The sequence below is a fragment of the Gavia stellata genome, chromosome 20, assembly GCF_030936135.1.
Source record: "Gavia stellata isolate bGavSte3 chromosome 20, bGavSte3.hap2, whole genome shotgun sequence".
Lineage (NCBI taxonomy): Eukaryota > Metazoa > Chordata > Aves > Gaviiformes > Gaviidae > Gavia > Gavia stellata.
The window spans coordinates 12,008,511-12,024,000 of NC_082613.1; the positions used below are offsets into that span (position 1 = coordinate 12,008,511).

At 54.7% G+C, this 15,490-nt stretch overlaps 1 protein-coding gene across 1 annotated transcript in view; it reads right to left on the reverse strand.

The window, feature by feature from the left end:
• Positions 1–15,490, reverse strand: part of PLCG1 (phospholipase C gamma 1) — a 49,190-nt gene that overhangs the window by 16,285 nt on the left and 17,415 nt on the right. Inside the window, exons 2-8 of the mRNA XM_059827376.1 lie at positions 9,767–9,919; positions 8,552–8,645; positions 7,925–7,972; positions 2,829–2,913; positions 1,911–1,994; positions 1,541–1,563; positions 246–318 (exon numbers count right to left, since the gene is read on the reverse strand). Of these exons, the coding sequence (XP_059683359.1) occupies positions 246–318; positions 1,541–1,563; positions 1,911–1,994; positions 2,829–2,913; positions 7,925–7,972; positions 8,552–8,645; positions 9,767–9,919 (560 nt within the window). The remainder of the gene's footprint in view (positions 1–245; positions 319–1,540; positions 1,564–1,910; positions 1,995–2,828; positions 2,914–7,924; positions 7,973–8,551; positions 8,646–9,766; positions 9,920–15,490) is intronic.

Here is a 15,490-nt window from a genome sequence, read left to right on the forward strand (position 1 = left end):
TCTTCTGCTCTTGGTCCCTTTTCTGACCAGGGTGCCTGGCTGAGGCCAGCTTTACCCTCACCAGCGCTTCCCCTGCACCACCTCCTGCTCCAGGAAGGATGCGCTCAGGTTGTGGCTGTGCCAGGCAGAGCAGCCCATGACCAAATCATCCCAGCTCCACGGCAAGGCTACCCTTGGAGTACCGGATCCCTACCGATACGGGTGCCTACCCCCTCGTCCCTCCCCTGGGCCTGTGTCGAGCTCACCCTCTGGTACTCCAGCAAGAAATTCTGCAACTCCAGCAGCGACACCCTGAAGTGCTCAGACCTTTCTCCGCCCCTGAAAAGCAGAGAGAGAGAGAGAGAAGCTTCGGTCACTCATGCAGCACATCACAACCAACTGTTACCAGCATCATGTGAGATGCCATCTCCAACCACCATGGCGCATGCAAGATGTGTACCGAGCAAGCAGCGCTGCGAGAGCAGTTCAGGATGAGCAGAGAGAGCCAAGGAGGGCACGACAACACACACGCAGCAGCTGAGATTTTATGTCCACATCTCAGAGCCAGGAACTGCTCCAGGAGCAGCCCAGGATTCACACTGCCAAGGGTATGACAACGTGAGACTCTGGTGAAGGGCAGCAAAAATCATCAGAGGGACTGATTTATAAAAAAAAAAAAAAAAAAAGAAAAAAGAAAAAAAAGAGGTTCTGGCTTGTACAAGAGTGAAAAGAACTAAATAGTTGCAGGACAGTCAAGGGGTGATTGTGGACAGGACAGAGCTACAGGTACCCAGAGGACACGGACTCAAGGAGGCAGGGCAAGGAATGAAGGAAGGAATCGTTTGTAGCTGGTTATCTCAAAAGACTTGTCCATGAATGTACCAAGCCGCACTGGACAGCCAAGGGCCATGCTGAGGACACAAAAAAACCCAGAAATGGACTGGGCAGCGCTGGCTGCCCTGGGCAAAAGGATGAACCAGGTGGTCTGCTGAGGCCCCTGCCAACTCTCTTCTCTATGGTTATAGGAAAAAAAGAGAGGAAACTACGGGGGATTACCTGGACAAGTTAACAAGTCTTTCACTCTTTAGCTTCCCTGTCTAAATTCAAGCTCTTCACCACGGCCGAGATGTGCACAGGGCAGGGAAGGGCACAGCTGGCAATAGCACCACAGGCAGTGCCTGGAGAGGAGCCGGAGGGGAGTGCACTGTGCACAGCCTGCACAGTCCCTGGCACTGTGGCCAACCAGCACCAACCACGAGGATGACCTTTGGGAGATGGCTCAAGGTCTGATTACTTCATATAAACCAACTGACCAGTTTTGGAGGCGGCTGACCCGAGCTGGATCTCAGTGGGATGTCTGGGAAGGCGACAGCCCTTACTGACCCGAGCTGAAGTGTCTACAGCAAAGATGCTTATTCAGAGTGCAAAAATGCAAGCAGCACGGTGGCAAGCAAGAGGTGTGCAGCATTCCTCCTCCCTGATGCGCTGCTGCAGACACCAAAGCACGTTACAGAGCAAAAGAAAACAGCCCCTTCCCCAGCAAATATAGAGAATTACCCACCTTTCTAGGAACGGGACATCCATCTGCAATAGAAGCACAAGCATTAGGTTTGCACTCAATCTCACCAACGTATGTGAAAGCACAAATTGATCAGGAAGGTAACGGGAACAGCAAACCAGCACTGTACAGCTCGGCTTTCCTACAGCCATCGCTCATCCACCGCCTCCCCCGTCCCCAGCAGCCCAAGCAGCCCTGTGCTAACCAGCCTAAAGAAATAACTTCTTTACTCCCTGTCATCCCTGGCCCAGAGGTAGGAGACAAGAGCTATTAGCTGAGGGCAGCAGGGTTAAAAAGGCAATTAAGAGGAAATGCCCAGTAACAAATACGGTCTCTCCCTCCCCTTCCCCGCCCTGGAGAATTCAGCTCTTACCATTTTCTGGGCGCTGAACATCAGGCTGCGGTAGAGCTGTGCAAACTGCCCATATGTGATATCCCCATTCCTCTGCTCCACGTCCTGTGGCAAAAAAAACCCTGGAGGTTTTACAGGGGCCACAGGCAACCCTGCACAGCCCGAGGAGTGTCTCCTCCCACCGGGATTCCCAGAGGAGAAGGAGGAAAGGCCAAAACCCATCCAGACTTTGCCTCTTACCTTTGCCCATCTCTGCTGGGGCCAGCAGGACCCCGTAGTGCCCAGGACATGGGCACATCCTAAACTGAGTTACACGTTTCCCCCAGCTCACCCGCATAAAGGCATCACAGTGCTGATTAACAAGCGTTATCGTTTACTTGAATAGTTACAAACGGATCATTTTAATTTTTGTTTGCAGAGAGCACCTGAAGCGTCTGGAAACTGCAAGACCCGAAGCGTGTGCTCTCCTTCGGATACACCGCTCTTCGGCCTCGGAGTTCAGTGCTGGTGGAAATGGCTGGTCACCATGGGATGACCCTTCATTCTGCGTCTGCAATGACGCTAGCGGAGCTGGCCGCCTGTCACCCGGTGGCAGTGGGCTGCAGGACCAGCTGGCCTTGTTGCCCGTCCTCCTGGAGTCTACCCCACCAGGGCAAAGCCCGCCACCGGAGCCAGGAGCACTGCGGGGAGCGGGGGAGGCAGGGTGGGGCGAAGAGAGGGCGCCGGCCACAAACGGGCCAGGGTGCGGCACCCAGTGGGAGCTGGCACCTCTTCAGTCGCCGCCGTGGGTGGGGGCCCTCCCGGGAAAGGCTGGGAGCCTCTGCAATATGCAAACACGCCGTGGGAGTTTAACCACCACCAGGTTTTGCTCAAAGGCAGGCAACAGGCTGCCGAGGGTCCCCAGCGCGAACGAGGAGAGCGGAGGGGTCACACACTCACCGTGAGCCTCTCCCGCAGGAACCTCATGTTGGGGACCCGGTAGTTGACCTGAGACAGCATGTTCTTCAGATCCTTGGCGGAGATCCTGGCTCGGCAGGGAAAGAAGGGAAACACATTCAGGAGGTCTGGGACGAAGGGATCTCACCCTGGGACCAGTACACCACGTGCGCTGAGTGGCTGTGCCCAAAGGGGCATCAGCTGTGACACACCAGGACGGATGCACGTCCCCAGAAGGATGCCGGGGTTGGGACCAAAGGTAGAACAGAAGAACGTTTTCCACCCCAGTGAAGTCTGCATCTATGCTGCACATGGGGAGCAGAGAGAGGTGCTTGCATCCCAACGGGAACTGCAAACACTGCTCCTGCAAGCTCCCAACTCTGCAGCGTGAGTCCCAGCACCCTCAGCCCACTCGAGCCAATGCCGCAATGGGCACACAGCACCTACTGCTTTACGGGAACGACCAGGGAGAGCATTTTTCAAGTATCTGTGCCCCAACGTGGATACTGGGTGACCAAATCCCTTTCAAAACCCACTCCCTGGCCTGCAGTAGAGAAGGCAGGCTTTGCAAGTGGTTTGGACCCAGCTAATTTTATCCTAAAGAGAGGAAAAAAAGCCATTTTCAGCATCTAGCCACAGGCACAGTGCTGCCACGTCGTGCCCAGCTGCGGTCCCCCAGCCACTGCCACACACACCGCTGGCACGGGGCAGCCAGCGTGGCTGTCCGCCCCCCGAGGCTCTTCGCACCAAACATGCCGTTTCCCGGACTGGTAAGGGCTCCAGTGCCAACCCCGAGCGGGATCCTGCACCCAGGCAGGCAGAGACAGGCAGCAAGAAGCCGTGGGCTGCCCCTGCCTGCTCCGGCATTGCTCCCCCATGGGGCAATGGCCCTGCAGCGAGGAAAAACGTGGATGTCTCCCATCTGCAGGATTTAAGAAGCCGAGAGGTCTGTGCGCAATCATTTTCTGGCAGCTCCTGTCTTAAAAGCAAGTCCTCTGAGTCCGCCCCAGCAATCACAGATGCTGCTTTTGCCCCCCACTGAGTGAGTGGGAGCCCAGGACCTTACAGGATGCTCCCCCATCCTGCAAAGCATAGGGCAGGTCTGACCCTGGAAACGCTTACAGCTTTGGGGTGCAAATATAAATATGTCAGGGCGATGTCCTGAGCAGGGATTTTAACCCAGGCACACACTGTCCTCTGCAGCATTGTGGAGGGGCAGCACGAACTGCACCTTTTATGGTCTTCCCTGAAAACAGGGTGATCTCAAACGACACAGAAAGGAGGAGGGATGGAGGGAGCCCCAAGAAGAGGGAGAAACCGGCTGGTGTCAGGCGCTGCAGAGACGAGGGCCTCCGCAGCCGGTGGGACACAGAGAGCCCTTGTTTCTGGGCTCAGAGCGGCGGGGGGCCGGGACACACACACGGCCAGAGCGGGACCTGGCCCGGCTCCCGTGCCGTGCCCAAGGCCAGCACCCGGCCGGCTGAGGACTGTGCAGGCAGCGTCCTGCCACTCGCTGGCAGGACAGGAGAGAAGAAAAAAAAGAAAAAACGTGGCAAATGGCACCAGCCTCCCCTTCCCTCCCGGTTGTATGAGCTACAGAGCCAGTGACATGCTCTCAGCATGAGCAGCAGCTTTGGTATCCCCCCCCCCCTGCACCTCTACCTCCCCCGGCAGAAGCTACCCCAGGGGCTCAGGGTGAGCGTTTTGGGAAGAGGAGCCTGCCCTTTCCCTTCTCGAATGCACCCAGCATCCACGGCCATGTGCAGGGTGCTGTGCAACCCCCAGGGCAGGGGGGGTCCCAGCTACGGGGTCCTAGGTGACAGGGAAACGGGGCGGTGTGGTCAGGGGGAGCAGAGCCAGGAGCACAATGGTGGCTCGTGAGAGATGCCCTCATGCGTCAAGGACCACAGCACACAGCAGCTCTCGGGGGATGCCCGACGGGACACCCAGAGGCCCCAGGGCCACCCAGCAGCAATCGCCCCTTGGTGAGAGGCCGAGACTGCAAAAAAGCTCTTGGAAAAGAGCAGGAGGGGGTGCAGCAGCAGGACCAGCAGCAGGCATCGGGCTGGAGACGCGCTGGAGCCAGCGCCCAGCTCTGGTGACGCTGAGCTGTTTCACAGGGAGGTGTTGGACCATAGCTCTGCTCGTCGATGTGACGGCATCAGGGGGGTGAGAGCAAACCCTGTAAAAGCTGTGACCAGCATTTCCCTGTCTGCTTTGGTGGGAGGACGGGCTATGGAAAGATTTTATTTGCTGTGTGTTATTAATAATGTTACAGAGTTGGAGACCTTGGATAAACAGCTTGGTACTATTTTGAGACTAGAAAGTAAAAACCGAATAAATAAACTAATTTCTTCTGCGGAAGTTTTTTAAGGTTTCACGACAAAAGGCCAAAGGACAGATCCAGCCCTCTCACAGGGGATGAAAACATTTCCCCCCCGCCAGCCCCCAGTGCTGTAACTCTGCTCCCTGCCACGGGCAGCAATCCTAGCCAGAGGTGAAACAGTCTCCTCCGCAGCAGTTAGGAAAAAACCCCAGCATCCTGTTATCCTCCTCTTTCCACCTAACCTCCCTTGGAAAAACAAATACCCAAAGGTCCAGCAGCCAGTGAAAACAGCCAACATCTGCCGGTGTGCTGGAAGGTATGCACAGGCACCCAGCCGGGAGAAGGCGGAAAGGAAAGGGCTCCGGCGCGGGAGGCTGGGGCGCGGCGCAAGCGTGGGGTGCATGAATGCCGGGAAGGATTTCTTCAGCTGCCAAAAACCTGCCCGTTCTGGAAAGGACCAAGGATGGTTTGCAAAAAACGCATTTTTAAAGAAAAAAAAAAACCAACACACAACTCACTGTTCCCTTTTCAAACCCATTTACAGGCTGAGAAGCAAAAGCAAAAAGCCCAGCGACACCAAAGTTAATGCTGAAACGCCTCATAAGGGCAAAGATTTCATCCAACAGATATATATGCCCCATAACTGCTGCCTCTACTTTGCAGAAAACACAGGGGTGCTTGTAAAATGGGGAGACCCAAAATCTTTCCTCATTCCCACTCTATTTCCATTTTGCTCCTTTCACTGCCTGGGCTGGAGCAGCAGCTCTTCCAATTAAGCAGTTTGCATTGAACCCCCTTCCCTTGATTGACAGGGAAGGAATATACTGTATTTTGCTGGCTTAATTCTAAATGCCAACAGAAGGATGATGAAAAGAAAAACAACAGGAGAGGTGCAACAGGCTGGCTTTCAGCTCTGCTGAACATGCCTCGGGCAGACGCATCTATATATTCCATCTCTTTTGTCCTGTCAGGATACTATTTCATCAGTTTTACTGTATAACCAGATGAGAAAAAGGACCAATTTTTTCCATTTCTCCTGCATTCATGCTCCAAAACCCCCACACAGCCACTCCTGCACCTGCCTCAGTGCTCTCCATTGCCAAATTAGGAAATATTACACCCGGTCACCACTGAAAACCAGTACAATGTGTATAAAACACCAAGTCTGGATTTGAAAGGTGTGTGGCATATGCAGAGCAGCTGCAACAGATTAAAGGCGCCTCTCCCTCCCTTTCTGCCTCTGCAAGGGTTTATCCCTCCTCCGCGAAATCCCTGTGCACCCAACGGTGCTCTCGCCACGCCATGATATAGATCATCGCAAAGGCAAAAGATGTCCAGTGCAGTGGGATTTCCCGCACACAACACACTCCAGCTCTGCTCTGAGACATAGACAGGTTGAATTTAACCCCTGACTGCCCGACAGCGGGGCCGTCTGCCTGTCCTGGCTGTCACGGGGCAGCACGCTGCGGCTGGGAGGCAGGGATACAGCAGTGGGGACCAAAGCAGGATTAGAGGACCCGCTCGCTTCTTCTGATGAGTACAGAGCCGTGATTTTCGCCTGCCGATCCACAGGACCGACCGGTCTGACTGTGGTCACCCACGGCTCCCCAGCAGCACGCTCCTGGCACAGACAGCCGGGTTTGCAGGGCGAGTTTCTTGGCAGGAGCTTGCTGCGAGGATGAGAAGGACTCCAGGGCTCAGCGTGAAGCATGGAAGTCAGCAGCAGGGTGAGATCCGTGGCATTGGCAGGGACAAAGCAGAGGATGCTCTGGAGCCCAGAGATCCGCCCAGTGCTCTGCAGGGAGCCCGGCCTGGGCGCCCGGGCACGTGAAGGGGACAGATGGGTCCTGGGTGCTCCACCACAGCTGGGGGGCACGAGCTGATGTGTGAGTGATGTCTCCAGCACAGCCCTCTCCGGAGCAGGACTGGAGGAATCCCCCTATCCCAGGGGAGCACATTAACGTGGAAATCGGTGCTGAAAGGTTAATGGACTCAGTTAACATCACGAGGGAAAAGCAGGTCCCAGAGATGAAAACAGGCAAATAACAGCACCTCGGGAAGAGGAGACTGGCAGCTGGCGTGCGGCCGGGGAAAGCAGGCGATGGCAGCAGCAGCAGAAAGCAGAGCGTGGTGGAACTCGCCTCCTCAACAGAGAAACATCCCTTCCCTCATCTCCTCATGACGGGTCATGACCCAATTCCCTTCCCTTATCTTCTCATGACGGGTTCAAGCGTGACATTTCACCTGCTAGGACGTCACTAAGCATTCACCCAAGAATCCCACAAGTAGTGGCCCTGCTGCAGCCCATCAGCCTAGAAGCCAAGCAGTGGGATGATCCATGGCCTCATGGACCTCAGAGGAGGAGAATAAACCAAACAGGGTGGAGAGTAACAAACACAACCCAGTTCAGCCCTGACGGGGTGGCCACAGCCCCTTCTTGGCTCTTTGGTGTCTCCTTCCTCGGGTGATGCCAGCTGGGGATGAAGGTGTTTCATGGCTATGGGCTCTCAAGGTGCTACTGGGTCTAAACAGCTGGGAAATAGGTCAGGGAAACAAGACAATTTTTTGACGCTTTTTTAATTCAGTGAAAATCAGCCAGGGAAGTATTGGGACTTGAATTAACGTTCCTTGGAAATGAAAATTAAAAACCTAAAGAACCCAACAAAAAATCCAAAGCAAAGGCTGGGGTTTCAAGTCAAAGGTAAACCTTTGCAGCTCAAACCCTTCCATGAATGTGCACGTCTGTGCAAGTGAGAGTTTTCTCTCGTCTTACCTGTCTTCCCGGTTGCGATCCAGCGAGTAGAACTGCTTCCGGAGCCACCTAAACAGAGAGGCACAAACACGTACCCACTTAGCCCCAGCTCCTCAACAACAAGCCCGTTTGGTTTGCTGCTGTCTCTGGAAGATGCTCAACACCACTTCGTCCACTCCCACAGCCCTCCTTCTCACCAGAGAACTTGGCTCTGCTCCCCTTCCAGAGGCAGTCTACCCTATTTTCATGCAGACAACCTGGCCCCCCTTTAAAACTCTCTCTGCCTGAAAGTGAGTCCACACATAAGACAGAAAAAAAAAAAAAGAAAAAAAAATAAAATCAAAGATATTCTCTTCTACACTCCTCTACACTGAATTGCTACAGATAGCACAGGCTGTGCACACATAAACCCATCTGTTTCGTGGTAAAGCGCCTCTTCCCTGCATGCATGTGAGATCAAACTCTGGCTGTAGATGATGCAACACAGCGGGTCAACGGGATGAAGCCTCTGGAGGGCAGAGGCAGGAGTGCCAGGTCAGCGCGGCTCAGAGAGGGAATGAGGTGTCGTCACTATGCTCACCTTTTTCTGTTAAAAAAGGACAGAAAAGGCGGGGGGGGAAGAAAACAAATGCAGGACAAGTTCCTCACCTTTCAATCTGCAGGGGGGTGGCAGCCCTCAGAGTGTCTGCCACCAGCCAGTTCAGCCCCTTGATCCACATGTTGACCTCGTCCTCGGAAGTGGCTGTGGGGAGTGCGCAGGAGAAATGGGAGGAAGCGACATAGAAGCTGATCACCAACCCAAAGCTCTTGGGACTACCCCCAGCATCTCATATCCCTTATTCCTTCCTTCATCTCCTTTCTGATAACAGCTCCCTCCCGTGCAGACGCTCTGGCCAGCTCCTCTCCGGTGGGATGTCCGTGGCTGGCTGGACCCCTCGCCCCTGCATGTCATGCTCTTTCCTCCCTTCAGTTCCCAGGAGCTGGGTGTTATCTTTGTCCCCAAGCAGTAATGCTCTGGCTAGCCTGTGTGCCAGGCCAGCACCTGCTTGGGAATGTGTGCCAGCTCCTCCATAACCCCCCTGTCAGCAGCTCCATCCTTTCTGAGGACAGAAGTGCTGTCTCCATCCCTGTGTCCCGCAGCACTAGCCAGAAGGCAGATTTGCCATGGACCTTAAGGAGTCAGCACGACTGCCTCCATCAGTGCTCGTCTACGTGGGTTTAAACAAGACACAAGACTGCGTGCTGTTAGCAGAAAAAGGTATCGTCCGTCAGCTGAACTGCAGCCAGTGATTACGAGTCTGTCCTCCATCTGAACAGGAGGAGACTCAACACCATAAACCTCCTCTTTTTCCATAGCAAAACATAAGGCTGGGTGCTCCAAGTCCAGCCTAAGTCAACAGACAAGGCTTTGAAAAAAGCTGAGACCAACACCTCAGAGGTAGCGAGGCTTCGTGAGCTACCGTTTGCCACGGGCAGCGCTTCCTCGCTCAGAATTGGAAAGCAGAAGTGAGTGAGATTTTACCACTTCATGCGTGGGGCCGGTTACCACAACGCAGCTGATGAACGCCAACATGCCAAGCTGAGATAAACCACTTGATTTCAAGCACACATTTGAACTAGGGGCTTCAGTTCACCCAACTTTTGTGTTTACCGGGCAAATTAACTGACTTAACTAGGGGTTGAATGTGTACCCTTCAGGGAACCGGTGTCACCTTCTTCCAGACACCTCCTCGGTGTGGTGAAAAGAGCTTCTGCCCCGGGATATGTTGCAGCTCGCTCGTGGAAGGATGCATTGGAATTTTGGGTCCTGCGGTGCCTGCCCAACCGTGCCCTGGCACAGCCCTGGGTCCACAAGTGCTTTACCTTGCAAGCTGAGGGTCTTCAGCCGGAATTCTGTGCCATAGAGGACAACGAAGCAGTGAGACTGGTCCGGTCGGAAACATGGATCCTCCTGGTACCGGTCAAAATCACGTGAGTTTTTTCCTGGACGAATCTCTTTGATTTCACGAATATCCACTAGAGAAAGGGAAAACAAAAGTGGAGTTCAGCAAATAGCTTGAATTTCCCATGAAGACGGAGGAGAAGGAAGGGCATGGATAAAGCGGTTTTAGTCACCTGAAGAGCTGGATTACCACCCATTACACATGGCAGACCCAGGCATGCCTACGGCACTGGGGTACCAGGCTCTGAACAGCAAACTCTACTTCCCTGGCTATGCTGGAAAGCAAGGATGGGACGGCTGCCCTGGCCCAGGCAGAGAGCTGGGGATGGTGCCTTGTAGAGGGACTCACCACATTCAGGCAACAAGTGACCAACACGGAAGCCTCCCAGTCCTCTCCTGCCACCGCTGATGGCACGGGCTGAAGAGGCACTCAGAGCTCTCGCACAGCACCGCCAGTCCGGTCCTCAGCGCAGCCACAGGTGCCCAGGTCCTGCCGGAGAAGTTGCCGGCACTTCTCACCTTTGGCAAGCCCTTCAAGAGCCCCAGCTTGCTCCTCAACCTTTCAAAGCCACACAGAGATCTTACCACTTATCTCGCACATCTGCTGCTGCGCGCATGTGGTTGTGCACGCACACAAGCCTGTAAGCACAGTCCCTTCTTACCGGCTCCCTAGGAAGCCTCTCCAGCCACCACCCCCCTATTTACCTCTGCGACCCCCAAGAACGCTCGGATGTCTCACCCGCGGCGATCCCCAGGCACGATGAGCAGAAGGCAGTGCTACCGCTACTGCAAGCTCCCTCACCCTTCAGCTTCACACTTCACCCTTTCCTCTTCCTCTACCTAACATACATCTGCAAACTGCACTTTTTTTGCCTTTCAAGACAGCAACTTTTTTTTTTTTTTTTTTAAAAGAAAGCTTTTCTACAGAGGTGAACCCTCCGAGGGCACAGCCTCCTGCCCAGCTGGATGAAATCCTGTTTGCAGCTATCGTGTCTTACAAAGACCATACATTTAAGATCCAGTTCTCTCCAAATTCAAGTTAGATACTGAAACCTGAGTTGATTCTTGGTTTAAACAACTTGATGGTGCCCCGCCTCCCCCCTTTCACCCTAAATTATGTCTGCATTTTCTGGCATCTCCCCCCTGCCCTGTTAGCATCTTCCCAGCTCCTCTGAGCACTACCAGGATGCCCAGGGCAGTCCCTGTCTTCACGCACACATCATCTTCACCAAGAAAACTCTGTCCTTCCCTCGCCGAAGAGGGATGAAACGTTTATCACCTCTGGGTGGTGTTCAGAAGGCCACAGAAGAAAGCACAGTGCAAGGATCAACCAAGCCCAACCTCTAGAGATCCAGTTGTGGTGGATCTGCCACAGCTCTGGAGCAGATTCAACTGCAGCGACTCCCCTGTGCTTCCAGGCAGAATCCCCCTCCCCACCCCACTAGCCAAACACCTTCCAGAGAGAAAACATTAGAAAAAGCATGAAAACAGCCAGATTTCTGGAGATCATTTGAATTACAGACATGCCAGGGTGGTCTGGTATCAACAACCTAGACATACGCAAGGTGCTGGTCAGAACGAGAGCCGAGGGAGGTGGGATAACAGCTCAGGGCTCCCACTTCTCACAGTTTTGTACCGTACACATAAAACGAGTCCCATGGACTTCATTTTAAAAAAAACTGACTTCTTTTTGAACCTGTGGCAGCAGCAGAGGGGCAAGCTGGGGCTCTTTGGGGGGCAAGCCCAGATTGCAAAGGAAAGCTCAGAAAGTTGCATCTCTTGCCGGATGGGAGATGGTAGGGTCCCGGATCACGAAGCTGGTAATTCAGTTGGACAGCGTGTTACCCTGGCTAGGGCTGAGGCTGGTGACGCCGGGGAGCTGTGCTTATGTTTATTATCCTCATGCACATCCATAATGTCAACAGGCTTCCTCCAGGGAATGGCTGAAGAGGGCAAGATGAACTGGAAGCAACCAAGCCATGGTCATGGTGCCCACCAGATGATGGCTAGGGCAGGGCAGGCAGCACCACCATCACATCAGGCTTCTGGGACATGGGGACAGCACCATTCTGAGGTTATTTCTCAGGTTATAGGGCTGGTGTCACACCTCAGCAGCTGTCCCCGCTGGGCCAACCCAAAGGTGACCAAGCATAAGGCAGCAGTGTGACCATAAGGGACAGCCCACGGCAAGAGCCAACCCAGGCAGGTGCTGGCAGCAAATGGCAGGGCAAATCCAGGCGTGGGGCTGGCAAGGAGTCAGACCTGCCTGGCTACACGTGTGGGTGCTGAACCCAGTGGTGCAGCTACAACATCATCCTGGCAGCTTCAGCTGTGGCTTGTGGAGAAGAGGAGCAGATAACTCCAACCAGCTACCTTGGAGCTGTGCTCCTCTGCAAAGGGCAGCTGTGAGCATGTCGGAGCATTAAACGCCAAGCGAGGAGAAGGAGCTGAAGAGACACTGGTAAGGGAACATCTCGCAGCCTCCCTCCCCGGAGGAAATTCCGGGAAAGGACTCTTATTGCCATAAAACAAAGAGAAAACAAACAACAGCAACAAGAAAAAAAAAAACCCAAACCCAAGAATCTTTGCTTCCTGGAAAAATAGTTTCTTAAATGCTCGGGGGAATCAAATAACAACATTTCTGAGTCACGTTTCCAAAGCAGATGATGCTTCTGAGCAATGTGGGACGGAGATTACTGCAAACCTGGCGTGTAATTCATCCCAATTAAACTCCACTTACTGCACTCGCTGTGGATCGACTTGCCTTTCATTTCTATTTACTGCAGTTTAAAACTAGACAGAAATGCGACCCGCTCATCACCCGCAGCAGCAGCCGACAGCACTGAACTGTGTCGCGAGAGATGCTGCTCGCTCCAAATGAACACCACGGCACGCCAGACACAGGGCTTGGCTTCGGGGAGACTTGTAAACCCTACATGAGGAACGTGGGGTCCTCTCTTGGCAGGATACACTGTGCAGCACTGTGGGTGTGCATCTGGAGATGATGGCAGCCTGCTCATTGCCTGACACAGGACATATCCAGACTGCAATAACCCTCCAAAGCTCATCAACTTGGGACAAGAGCACAGAAAGACCCAGTTCCTTGGGGTTGCAAAGGGAAGACAGACAAGCTCCCTAAAATAAGCAAGGGTGTGACTTTTTAAGGCATCACCTACCCTTTGGAAACGAGCTGGCTGGAAGTTCAAACGTTAGCATGCCCTGCCATAACCTGCCCATGTGCTCACATCCTTAGTGACACAGCATGTTATTTTAGCCCTTAAAAAGAAGTATCACAGTTAAAGTCTTTGCATCCAGGACATGCACAGCGGCGCTGAAGACTAATCCCATCTTTGAAGGATGCAGGGCTTGACCAATGCAGTGGGGAAGAACTGGCAGCCGGGTTTTCATGGTAGTTTACTAGGCAATAACTACTGAAGGTGCCATCATCTCCGCTTCAGGACGCTGCAGCGTGCTAACTATGCCCTGCACTCACCTCTTGCTGCATGGAGCACCAGGGGGTTAGTAAGTAAGACAGAGCTATTGTTACAAACTGCATACCTAAAATCCACGTAATGGAGAGAGCCCTGGAGCAAGCGAGGTGCTTATCAAAGACAGAAGCACGCAGGGAATTCCTAGGGTGAAGGGCAGCCTCTGTGAGGACCGTGCACCCGGAGGGAGTGGGGTAAAAACCTCCAGCCCACGCATGCTTGCAGCTGCTTGCTCATCTCTCTCATCCTCCCCAACATGCCTGCGTGTGCTGGGGAGAAGGCAGTTTAGGGTTTGGTTTGTGCAGCCCTCTTCTTGCCGCAGAGCAGCAGCTCAGCCTCTCGAACCCCGCTGTCTCTACTGACTCAACCACCTTCATGCCCCTTCGCAGCATGGAAGGAAATGACTCTCAGCAGGAAGCACAGCAAGCACAAATGCCACCATCCCGACCAAGCAAGTGCCGAAACACTGCTTCCGTGCACCGGCCCCTGCCTCTGTCCCACCCCAGGTCCTCCCTCCAGCACCCCTCTGCCAGCGCAGGACAGGGAGCCAGCGCGCATGGGGGAAGGAGAGACGAAGACATCTTGCTATACCCCAGGTCTCACTGGGGTTTTCTCTCGCCGATTTTGCTCGTGCCAGCTCCACGAGCTGCTGCAGCTCCTGGGGTAACCCCAGCTTTGCACAGCGCCAGCCAGGGCCCGCTGCTGCAGGAGCGCACCGCGGAGCGGTGAGAAACCTGCTCCGGGTGGGTTTTGCAGCCTGGGCTGAGCGCTGCTCAACCTCAGCTTTGCTACTGGCAGAAAGGCTGCAGGCAAGCTTGCGACCAGACTGTGGGCCCGCGGGCAATGAAGGCAGAGCCTACAAGCCCCATCTCCCCTTGCCCTCCCCTGGCTTGCCCTAACTCCTCTCTCCCACACCCGGGTGCCACCCTCCCCATCCTCCCGCCTCTCCCCACCACGGCCAGGCACGTTATTCCAGACAAGAAACCAAACTCCAACCCGTAACTATTTCCACCACAGCGTGCAGGAGCCCCAAGTCAAACAGAGCCGTCTCCGCACACCCCAGCCGCCCTCCTGCCAGTCAACAGGAAACCCGGCACCCGCGGCAGCCTCCCTGTCCTCCCGGCCTTCGGCCACCTTTGTCTCTTAATGCCCCCCCAGCCTGATCCCACCGTGGCAGCTGCAGCAAGTGCTGCTGGCTGCTGATCCCATGCACTTGGATCTGCTTGCCAACGCCTGCGTTTACTCAGAGCCGTGTGGCTTTGCAAACCTGCAGGGAGGGTTGTGGGGGGAGCGCAGACCCCCCAGGGCAGGCAGGGGAACCTGGCAGCCAGCCTCGAGCAGGGAGAGGAAATTAAAAAGGAGAAGGCAGACAAGCGGAGGTGAGCTGGAAGCACAGCAGAGGTTCTCCATAAATGCAATGAATGGAGAACTGCAGAGCGCACGCTGGAGATGACGTCTAAACACCGCCCCACCACCAGCAAGCTCCCCAGGTGAGTGGTGGCACGGGCTCCATGACAGCAGCCCACGTGTCCCACCATGGGTCTGCACCTTGGGTCCCTGCTGGGAAAGACCTACCAGGGATGCAGCCAAAGACTAAGGGATGGGTGTCTGGTGGGGCCCCAGCACCACAGGTCATACGCATGCCTGGGCAGAGGAACAAGTGGCAGGTAAGCCAGGATGAACCCTTCAACGGTAAGTACCCTGTCACCAAGGTGAGCCACATCCCCTCCTCCCCAAGCCGCCCTCTCCCAGAGCACGCTGTGGAAGGCGGCAGTCACTGCAGAAAGTAGAAACTGGTCTTCATCCCATGCGGATAGAGGCAGGAGGAGGAAGAACTTGGTGCCACAGCGATGGCAGAGGTAGAGGGAAGCTCTCTGCTGGAATATAATCCCCGCTGCAGTCTGGCAGGGCTGAGATCTCTCAGAGCAGCGACCTGCAGCAAGCAGGGACAGACAAGCAGTGGATGAGATGGGAGGCCTGGAGCACACTGGCCGTCCTCCAGCCCTCCCAGGCAGGCGCGCAGGCAGCAGCCAGGAGAGGCTCCGGGAAGGAGGCAACAAAGCCCATCCAGCCTGGAGATGCTCTAAGCTCCTCACATGGTTCCACGTTGCACGCTGAGCCGTGCCACGGCCGTGCAAACAGGTTGCGCCCTTCACA